Here is an 11,540-nt window from a genome sequence, read left to right as displayed (position 1 = left end):
CAATAAGAATTTCTTTTTGTGGAGTAATGCTGTAACCTTGGCAGTAAACCCTCGAACTGGACAATGTCCTTCTGAGATACGACAGGGTATTTTTGAAAATTAGATCCTAAATTTTCTTTTTTTTCTTTTTTTTACTATTAGGTTTCTATTGAACATATGATTTTCTGGCTTCTCTGTAATTAGCTGGGGACCGATTTCTCCTAACTGTTTCTTGTTAATGTCATTACTAATGAAACAAGGATAGTTTGTGATCTCTCTTTCAGGAAGCCTTTTTTTTCTAAGGAGATTTTGAAGACTGAGATTCGTAGGTTTGCCAGCACTGTTCGAGCTTTTGGGATTCTTTGGAATTGCTTGCTAGCCCTGGTGGTGTGACGTAGCACTTGGGGAGCGTTCTGACACCTCCTGTCGTCTTCCGCACCGCCTTTTGCTTCTCGATTGCGTAAAAAGTGAGCACTCTTAAAAGTATTTTGGACACACTTGGCTTAGGAATATGGTTGGTATCAACACAGTACATTCGGGAACAAAAATAACAAATTTAGAAGACTTAAAGGAAAACAATTTTCCTCTTTCTAGCCTTTAATCTTCATATGCACTAGGCGCTTTAAATTACCTAATTTAGGACTTCAGTCTACAAATTCTTCAAGCATTTTTGGAAGCTCACTTTTCAAGCATTAGTAATGTTAGGAACTAGGTACCTTAGACATTAAAATTCCCCAATTCTGCAGTAAAGTGGGGGGAAGGGGGAGTCAGCAGAATCCCAGATTAAAGAACCTGATGAAGAAAGGAGTATTTGGTTTTCCCTACTTGTACACTATCATAAACTATCTTATAGTTTTTAAAGGATGCATGTGTTTTGTATTTCGGCTACATGGGAAAGCTTTTTAAAACGTAAAACCTTACAGGCTGAAAGTCATATGTACCAAGGCCATGACTTGCAATTTCACTTTAGTGGGCTTGGCAACGCTGTACGTTTTGCAAAATCCAACTTTTGGATTTAAATATGCCGTGATCAGGCCACAGAAGATTTTAAGATTTGATAGGAATCTTCGATCCTTACGAAGACCTTTTCCCCCGAGCTTGAGCGAGGTGAGAGGCGCGGGCCCCAGCACTCCGCAATGGACTCCCGCACTCCTCTAACTTCATTCATCTTATCCGAGCCACCTCCTCGCCTCCCAAAAGCTGCTGCCTCCAGGTTGATCGTGGAGGGAGAGGGAGAGCCCGAGGTATTGCGGGGCGCAGCGCTGCTGCGGCCATTTTATCGTCCCGGGGCCGGGGAAGCCGGCGGCCCCGCGGCGGGAGAGCCGCAGGTCCGGGCAGGAAAGCGCCGTTCCCGGAGGAAGGGGCGGCCGCGCGGCGCGCTCCGTCCCCTCGCCCTCCCCGCGTTCTCGGCGGCGCGTGCGGCCAAGTCCGGCCAGGCCCGCCTGCTCCAACGGGCGCCAACGGCGGCCACCGCGCCGGGCCCGGCTGCAGCCGCTCGGGGGTGCCGGCGGCGGGCGCGCTGAGGGAGGAGCGGGCGCGCTGCCGCCGCTTCCTCCTGCGCGGGGGCCGGAAGGCAGCGCGGCCCGGCAGCGGCAGAGGGCCGGGCCTCGGCGGTAGTGCCGCCGTTGCGGGTCAGCCATCCAGCCTTCCGCAGTGGGGGCGGGCAGGCCGGGGGAAGGGCCGGGCCCCGCCGCCGCGCTGGGCGATGGAGTGAGGGAGCGCTGCGCGGCAGCGGGAAGATGGCCGGTGGCGGCGGCGGCGGCTGCAGAGACAGCTTGTTTCTGGAAGGTGCGTGCATGGCTGTGCCGGGGAAATGTGGCCCCTGAGCTGCGTTTCCCTTCTGGCGACCAGTAAAGGGGCACGGCACAAACTGGGGAATGGGGGAGGCGGGCGTGTGAGTTCATATGGGGTGGGGGTAATGGGTCCCCTTTGGGTGCGACGACAATGAGAGGTGGCTTCGTGGTGGGGGAAGGGTGGGTGCCGTGGTTAGGTCTGGTGAAAAGAGACCTGCTTTTGAGGGAGGGCTTAAGTGAGGGCGATTTGGTTCTTTTTTTTTTTTTTTTTTTCCCCCCACCTTCTTTCTTTCTTTTACTGTTCCGAGGGGTTGGGAGTGCGGTGTTTCTTTCCTTTGTCGGGGCAGCGCCGAGAGCAGCCCGGGCTTGGTGCAGCGGCAGGACTCACTCGTGGCCCGGCGCGCGGTGGGCTGGGGGCGCCGGGCAGGGTTAGCGCTGGGTGAGAGGGGAGGCCAGGGCTGCATTGCCCTGCCCTCAGTCCGCTCCCAGGCTCCGGCCTAGCCCGTATTCTTTGGCCCCACCATAAAATGAGTCTTCGCCTGCTCCTAAAAGGCTCCCTTAAAGGTTTGGGACTGAGTTTAATCTTGGGAGGGGAATAATGCTTATAATTGTGATACGAAGGTGATGATGAATCTTATTACCAGCGTTTGAAAAAAACCTTTTGCGTTTATAAAGCCCTGACTTTTTTTTTTTTTTTTTTTAATACGGGTTTGGTGTTTTGAGGGTTTTTTTTCCCACTGTAAAGCTCTTAATTATAAAGCAAAAAAGCCTCCTGAAATTGGAATATTTTTAAACTGTTGAGCCTTTACAGTTTCATTGATAGATCAAAAAATGTACTACTGTAGTCTTGCAAAATTGCTATAAGCATATGTCCTGATGGCATAGGCCAGCAGTCTGCTAAATTCTGCCAAATTACCATGATGATAACAAAGAAAAAATAACGAAATTATGTACTCATAAGCTGAGTTTTTCAAGTCAGGGATAAGTTTGGCATTGGAGATTTGCAGTACCTGTATTGCATAGAACACAAGCTCTTGCAGATTTTCTCTTGCTGCAGGATGTTGGATATTGGCTTTTTATTACTAGATGTTCTGGAATAGATGTACTGTGCGAACAAAATACTGCTTGTTGTTTTGAATAATTAATCTGGAATTCTGATGTTCAGAAACTCTGGTTAATAACAGCTGTCATGTTACCTCCCTTATACCTTTAAAGGATTTGGTGATGAAATGCAGACACTCCCATTTTTCTCCTGAATTCTCCACAGCCTAAGTGAGTTTTGTGTGGACAGCTAAAAGTGTCAAGGTGATGACTAGTCACTGTCTTCTGTGTCCACGTTGAGACTTACTGGCTGGACAGGTGGCTAAGAAAAGACGGATTTTATATGCAATATCCACACTTTTTTTGTTTATAAATTCTCTTTCCAACAGTAGGAGCAACATAACACTGGGTAGCATCTCCATTTGAAGCTTCAGTGTTCCACAATGGGTGAACTGAGTTACCAGCTGGTTTTGTATTTCCCCATTGTTTGGGGACGCGTTCATTTTAGGACTGATGATGTGGTAGAAACCCTAAGAATATGCAGCCACGTGTGAAGAAAATCTAGTGTAGATGGTGGTTACAAAAATTTCTGGGGGTGGCCCAAGTCCAAATGGGACAGTCATACTGGGGCAGATTTACTAAGAGCTGGTAAAATCTGTACTGATTTGAAGCAAAGGGGAAAGGCTTTCATATGTTATTTGATAGGTACTTACTAGAGATGTTTATAGAAAAAAGTACAGGTATAGAATATCTATAAATACATACATATATACATGAGGTTTTTTGTAATCTGGAAAGGTAGCATATTGTATCAACCTAATATGTTAGAACCGCTGTTATCCAAAGACTAGACAAGCATGAGAATGCCAGATTTGTGAAACAAGTATAATGGGGAAAAAAAAGGGGATGAAAGTGTGTAGAGTAGGAAATATGGCAACTTCTGTTGCTGGATGATGGTTATTAATCCATGAGACTAGAGCTGTATTTATAATTTTCTGAGAGTGTATATTTTGTGGAGTCCTTTAAAGTCTGTTAAGCAACTACCAAAAATTGTTTACCTGATGTTTCCAGAAGTGTTTTCTTAAAGACTGGCAAAGGGGCGGGCCAGGACTCCCTGTCCGTCCCTGCCTTAAATGTACAGAATGGAAGAAGTCTGGGTGAAGTGGATGTTAGATCTATCACCAGTAAAACTCAGTCTAAGGGATACTGTCCTGGTTAAATATGTACCTTCACATGTATGTGTTTACATACATGTACACAGACATTTCTGGTGCTCTCATGTTTATGTTGACTATCAGTCAGACAAGATAAATATAGAGTTAAGTGAAATAAATTGCTTTTCAGTATGATGGTTGTTCAGAATTTTGGTTTTGGTTCCACATGTCCAGTGAGATACTGCTTTTCTTGCATTTAGTGTAACAGATGTTACTGTGAAGAAATAATGCTTGTCATTCTGTAAAAGTGCTTCCTCTTAATATTTTTATTCTATTCTGCAGTGAAAACAAAATGATCTTTCTGGAAGGGTGTTCCTTGAATGATTGATTTGTTGCTGAATGGTAATACCATTCTTGAACATAGTGGTTCATACTAGTGCATGTTTTTTGTCCAGTTCTGTATATCTAATGTGCATAATTTTTTGTTCTGTATTGTATAGACTGTTTAATGGAAATGTGAAAAAGATCCCTAGGATTATAATGGACTCTTTAAAGCTACATTTCTTATCATTCTGAAGCAGTGCTAAATAGTGATCACATACACGTGGATATACAGGGCCTAAATGATTACTTTACTTGCAGTGGGCAGGACTGTTAGAAGTATGGAAAGTACTCTATTTTTTGTTATTTAATCTAGATGCAAATGAAATTAGTAAAACTGTTCTGAATTTGCTTTTTTACACTGCTGTTTCAAAGTTATGGGCCAAATATGCAGAAATTCACACTAACAAAGTAATTCTCTTACATGGGAGTTCTTTCCTGATGTGGAGGAGGAGAAGTTTAGTGATTAGAGATTTCTGTCTGGAGAAGTTCCTGTGTTTTTTAATTGATAGTCACACTTAAAATATAAAAAATTACAGGCAAATTCATTTGGATTTAAAGTAGGACGCATGTTAAACATGTGGGAATGGACAGTACTGTTGATCATTACCCTGGAGAAAAATTGTGGGAACTCTTGTTTTCTGCTTCCTTCACTATTACTGAATTGCAAGGAAATTGTATTCCTCTTTTCCAACACAAAATTTAACGTTTGCCTATGTTTATGCAGTAGATAACAGGTAAACTTTAAAATATTTTCCAGAAGAAGGGAGAAATGTATTATTCTTTCCTATTTTCTTATTTCAGCCTCCTGTTGATTACAGTAGTGATACTGGGAACCAGTATTGAATTTTCTTTTTGAGGATCTCCTTTCTAAGGAATGTTGCCAGTCCCTAGCTTCAGAGTTGTTGAGGTATTTCAGTGCAGTCCTGACAGGAGTTTGCTCGATTTTCATTCCTATTTCTTGGCTACAGGTTTCCTAATAATAGAGAAAACTATCTGAACTACCTGTTAGCAGCAGCAGTATAAACTTCACAGTTGTCTGCCAGAGGACTCCAGAAGACTGCTTTGTTCTTTCAGTTCACATGTAAAGAATTTTCTTCACTAAAGCAGGAGTTGTAGACTTAAATATTTTCTTCAAGGTAGCTGAGATTCTGGAGTGGTACAGAAACGTGCAGCTTTTGTGTATTAGTTTAGAGTTAACAGATTTACCTTTTGAAGTGGTGGTCAGCCTCTCCTCTCTTTTTTTGTTTCTGTTTTTAATCATACTGAGAAATCTCCGATTGGAGTAATACAAATTAGAGGGGTAGAGTGGAGTTTATATTCAGGTAGAACACTTGAATCTTCTCTACCTGCCAGACTTTTCTACCTGCAAGACTCTTATCTTTATTTTTCTCTTAACAGTGAAATTTAATTATTAATTGTTGTAGTTGTCTCTAATCAGTCTCTGGTGCTTTGTTTGTGATCTTATGGAGATTGTGATTAGCTTGAAAATGTGGGGAAGAGTTGTTTCAAGTATCATTGATCTTCTGTGTCTTTCTGAACTCCTGCTTAATCCTGTTGAATTCTTTGGTTTGCATCTGTCCCATCAATGTCCAGGCAGGTTCTGTTTCTTCTGTTTTTCTTAGGAGTGGTTTTTTATGAGAAAGTGCAAAGTTTGTGACATGGCTTGTTCATATGTCCCAGTCCTTTGACGCATTCAGAATTTTTTTTCCAGCACTGCACATGTATCTTTTTAGACTTGAAGAATGTCCAGCTGTCCTTTCCAGTGGCTTTGAGAATAGGAAACCTTCTTACTGACTTCAATAACAGGTTATTTTCTATGAATGAAACTCATTTGTTGAGGACTATTTCTCAACAAAGTCAAATTGAAAACATTTCTTACTGTCTTATTTTTTATACATGCCTGACTAACTTGGGTGATGGGTGGCATGAAATATGAAGAAAGACAGGGTGCTTCTTAAAGCATGTAGAAAGACACTAAATATAAACCTAATTTATCTTTTACTGCTCTATAACGTGTTGCAATATGCTTGGGAGCACATTCTAAGGTAAAAGCCTGTTCTATAGTCCTCTTTCACATCATCATCTTCTTAATTTTGAGACATAGGATTGTAGGAGCCCAGGCTTGTCCTGAGCTTTCTGAAGTGTAAAGGATCTGTGTGCAATTTTCTGGTTTTCATTGTGGAGGCATTTGTTATTTGGTAGTTTTTCCTGACCAACTACTACTGTATTAAGTTTTCACAAAGTGGGACATAAAAGCTCCTGGCATAATAGTAACTGTCTTGTTTGGGATGCCTCATCCACTATTTTTTGGCACTTGGATTTGGTAGTAAAGCACTACTCTTTCTTCAGAAAAAGTACAGAATTTCTAGTGGTTTTTAGTGGCAAAAAAACAATTAAATGAGAATGTTCCTAAAAGAGGACACTTACCCTCTTACACTCTTCTTTATGTAAGTATAAATAAAAAAAGTAAAAGTAATAACAAAAGTAGTAACATTAATATGTGGTTTAATAGCAAACATTAAACCAACAGTTAGCAGAAGTCATGCTTGCACAGATATGAGCCTGTTTAGATATTTCAGCCTTTTCCTTCTTGTTTTATGTACGAGGATAAAATAGATTATTTATTTTTATGGTTTCAACAGCAAGTTTGGCTTTTATTACTGTTGTTTCTGGAAGACTGTACATGGATTTTGGTGCAGTATCAGACTTCACCTAGTCTGTAGTTTTAGCTTTGTCTCGTATTTGATGTAACTGAGGAGCATCAAGGTGTTTTGTGCTGTAGCAGATCCTATAATGTGAGACTAACCATCAAATGTGAGACTAACCACCAAATGTGAGACTAACCACCAAACTTGCCACTTATAAATATTGCTTTATAAGAATATGAAGGTTTTTTGAGTCACCTCATAATTTTGCGTCCTTCCATCCCAGTAATAGGATCACCTATTTCCAACCTGACTGCCATAGGCAGGGACACCTTCCACTCGACCAGATTGTTGAAGGCCCCATCTAATCTGGCCTTGAACACTTCCAGAGTTTTGGTACATCCACAACCCCCTTGGGCTACCTGTTCCAGTGCCTCAACACCCTTAATGTCCTTGGCTGGTGCTTTGTTGCAAGTCACAAACACGGTTACCATAACTTCTATTTTTCCAGAACTTAAACCCTTTTATTTGCAGAGGTGTAAAGATCTTACAGGTACAAATATAGAAGTTCTGTGAAACTTGCTCACTCCATTAAGCAGAGAAGTCAAAATCAGTGTCCCTGAAGCAAAGGTTTCAGTGTTGCCTGAGCATGATTTGGTTTGCTGCTCACTGGTGTTCCTTCAGTGGCTGAGGAATCAAGGGTCAGGGCAGTGAGAGGACTTCAGGCACAGGACAGCATATGCCTTCATCTGTGTGTTGCCAAGGAAGGAGTGGAAGAGTGCAGGATAGGTGCTGCAGGAGGCTGAGAAAACACATAGAAATGGAGCTGTTGTGGTGGAGGATACTGTAGAGATAACAGGAGCAAATTATGGTTTTGGGGAAAAAGGATAAATGTAATTCTTCTCTTAACTTGGTTATTCTAAAAGGCACTTGCATTGGAGGTGAGGGAGCACATTTGTTAAGTTCCTTTCTTTTGGCCCATGTTTTGGCACTTGGTTTCGGTTTGGAGGTTTTTTTAAGGTAGGGATATTTTTACATAGGTTAAAATCTGTCTAATATTCTGTACTTACTTTCTATGAAGAAAATTAAAGCATTAGTAAAATATTACTGGTTTTATGCATGGTATAGAATTTAATTTGTTGGCAGCTTCATCTTACACATTTAATTTTAAAAAGCGTTTGTTCTTAACTTCCTGTTTCTGTGTTCAGCAGCCTAGCATACCTAATATTTTCAGGTTAAACTGACCTTAAGCTGTAATGAAGTCTGTAATTGGTGTCTGAATGTCATGTTAGTGGGTGCGACTCCATTCTGGAAGCAGATCTGCGTGTACTCTCCACCACCCTGGAGACTTACCACTTCCTTGCCAGAGAGATTGAACTTGCTCTGTTCTATCTTGCCAGGTTGGCCCTTTGCCAAACCTCTGTTGAATTTGCTCACTGAAGGGTAACTGGTAGATGCAGGACAATGGCTTGAATTGGGGAGAACATACAGCCTCTACATTTGAGAAGAGTAGGACATTCCCTCTTTCATCTCTGCCTGGTGATCTGTTAAGTCAGGCTAAGGTGTAATACATAACTTTAACTTCGTAATGGGTATTTTAGTGTAAGAGCAGCTTTATTCTGTGCAAGGAAACACAATTATTTTAAATAGCAGGTTACCTTCTGTGAAGAACGAGATTATAGTGAAGGCTGGAGACTGAAGGGAATAAATTAACAGGCTGTGGTTATTCTTCCCAGGTTGATCAGCAGGCCTTTAAAAAGTTTTTGTTAACAGACAAGGGCTGTAAGCATCGCATGAGGCAAGGAAACACTTCTGTGTGTGTGTCCCAGTAATTCCTATAAAAGAAGAATTTGAAAGACTTTGTGGTATCTTTCTCTGATTTATTCTTGAGCGATTATAGATAAAGAGTAGTGATGATTCAGAAACTCTATGTTAAGCCCCCCCTGGCTTTTTGTTTGTTTGTTTTCAAACCATATGAGCTGGAACAAAGTCTCCCTGCTCATATCTCCCTGAGATTCTGTTTGTTTGTTTTATTTTTATTGTAAGACTTCCCACAACAATGTTTTAGGAACAAATAATGCCAATAATATTCTGCTGGTGTGGTAAAACATATTAGTATGTGACATGATTAATAATACGTAATCTTAGAAATTTATGTCTATAAGAAACAGCTGCAAAATATTTGTTATTTTTATGAGTGTGTTTTTATTCAGTGCCGTACAATTGTTTCATTTGTATAAAATTCATTCTGCTGATGTATTTTTATTAATGTCAGAGGATATAGTGTTGTATTCCTTTGACATGTCCAATTTTTATGGCTCATTTAGCAAAATATGAATATCCTGCTGATGACAGAATTTAATACGACAGTCTAACAGAAAGATTATTCAAGACCCCATTAGATGAGAATTTGAACTATGCAGTAGACGTTAGGTTTCATATTTACAATTGCCTTTGTAATTTCTGAGGCTCACTTCTAGAAACATTTACTGGAGTTTGTTGTAATTTTATTTCTACCAAGGCTTACTGCTTAAGGGACAATTTTAGGATCCTTTACAACTGGGAGTAAACTTTCAAAAGTGGACTTCAGGACTACTCTGGCCCAGGTTATTGCAGTTGCATATACCTCTCACTGGGACAGTAAAGCTTCAACGGAGATTTAATAGTTCTGCCATAAGGCAAATACGTTATAGCTGAACCTTTACTTGATAAATACCACAAGAAACTATCTGTCATTGATAAAGTAAAATGTTCTTTGTCATGTAGCAAAGCCTATGTTACATGGAAAAGGCATCACTCATTAGGTGGAAGAAAGAACTTAAGAGATCAAGGTAAGCAGGAGTTTCATGTTTGAATGGATGCAGCTGAACCTCATCTCTGGTTGCAGGATGGTCACTTAACAAGTGTGATATTTTGATTTAGCTGTCTTTTGAGTGCTGTTTCTTGAAAAGTTGTTTTATAACTAGGTTCAATTAGCAAGCTGGCATGTCTTATTTTATTAAAAATTAGTTGATTGACAGCACTTCACTTTTGCTGTTTTTATGAGTAATTATTGAGAAAATGTTTTTCATGGAATGTTAAAAGTGATTTTTTAGCTTTTTAAAAAATAAAGCCTGCTTAGTGGATGTTAGTACACTGTGACACAGTTAGCAGTTGTCAGCGTTCCTTAAACTCATTATTAGGTCTGGGGAAGTTTGGTACTTCCATTGCAAAGACTTCAGTGCTCTTAGTGCAGTACTGTAGTTGCATTATTTCATACCTTGCTGCATTGATGATTGCTAATTGCAAAGGGAGTTAAGCTATATAGAGTATCTAGTCTGAGCAGTAGGCTGTTGCCTATATTTGTGTTGCATTTCTCTGATTTATTTTTTTTAACAGACATAATGTGCATAGATTTTAACTGTATGTGCATTTGCAGAGTCATAGCAAGACCCTGTGTGTGGGGCCATACTGTATGGCCACACAAGGAATTGTGCCAGCAGTTGACAACACACCCAGGCCCCCTGCTGGGTGCTGCTCGGAGGGACAGAGCTGCTGCCCCTCCCAGAGACAGCGCTGACAGCTGTGCTGGAATAAATACTGGCACTTCACGGGCTTCATGGCAAGTTGGCTGAAGGAGCTGAACTCACAGAAAACTAGTCCCCGGGGTGGGGAGAAGTGTTGGTGAAGCTAGTCTGTTACTTTTCAGCCATATCAGAAATCCAATTCAGCTGACTGCTGCCTTGTATGGGTAGGAAAGCTTGCCAGTGTCTCTAAGAATAGGAGAAAACCCCAGGTATTTAGCCTTTACAGAAAGGCAAATGGAAATATTTTTCTCACCACTTAGTTTAACTAACTCTTTCATCATACTTTCCCTACTCATTTTTTTTCTGAAATGTACTTTTTTCATGTGACCAAATTTTTGAGGTTTTTTAATTGAGGTTGTTGATCATTTTCTTTGTATACTTTTTTTGCTGTCCATTTCATGTGAATTTTGAACAATTGACAACATCAAAGAGGTGTCTTGCTTTTTTTTCTGCTTTAATTACGTTTAGAGTTTCTTCTCACAGAAGAAACATTTCTTGTGGAAGTGTTCAAGGCCAGGCTGGATGGGGCTCTGAGCAACCTGGTCTAGTTGAAGGTCTCCCCCCTGCTCATGGTGGCAGGGCTGGAACTAGATGATCTTTAAGGTCCCTTCCAACCAAAACCATTCTATGAGTATGATTCTTCTGTCCTGCAGATGCAAGTTAAGTTCTTGCAGAGATTGTGGAACCTTTCTGGAGTTTTAATTTCTCTCTGTTTTTACAAAGGGGATAGTATCTATCTGACATCATCTATGAAACTTTACAGGATAAATCCAGAAGTATTAAGTAGTATAAGTTCTTTATTTCTTCTTCCTTTTGGTATGTAGATACAGTACTTTATTTTAGCCTGGTGTTCCAATTACTGCAGCAAGTGTGGAAACCTTCTCAAAGTGTCAGTTACCTAATTTCCAGGTAGTTTGGCTGGGTTATTAATCTTACTCTGTATGTAACTGCCTTTCAGCACTTTCTAAAAATAGATTG

General features: G+C 40.8%; 1 protein-coding gene across 2 annotated transcripts in view; it reads left to right on the top strand.

The window, feature by feature from the left end:
* The first annotated feature begins 1,463 nt into the window (after positions 1-1,463).
* SENP6 (SUMO specific peptidase 6) overlaps positions 1,464-11,540 on the top strand; it is a 70,897-nt gene continuing 60,820 nt past the window's right edge. The window contains exon 1 of one of the 2 annotated variants that reach the window (XM_069011297.1): positions 1,464-1,767. In XM_069011297.1, coding sequence (XP_068867398.1) covers positions 1,719-1,767 — 49 coding nt within the window. In that variant the 5' untranslated portion in view covers positions 1,464-1,718. The remainder of the gene's footprint in view (positions 1,768-11,540) is intronic. The other variant, XM_069011299.1, reaches the window with a different exon arrangement.

This window comes from Aphelocoma coerulescens, chromosome 3 (assembly GCF_041296385.1).
Source record: "Aphelocoma coerulescens isolate FSJ_1873_10779 chromosome 3, UR_Acoe_1.0, whole genome shotgun sequence".
NCBI lineage: Eukaryota > Metazoa > Chordata > Aves > Passeriformes > Corvidae > Aphelocoma > Aphelocoma coerulescens.
Note: the sequence above shows the minus strand (reverse complement) of the source record. Positions and strands in the feature narration are given on the sequence as shown.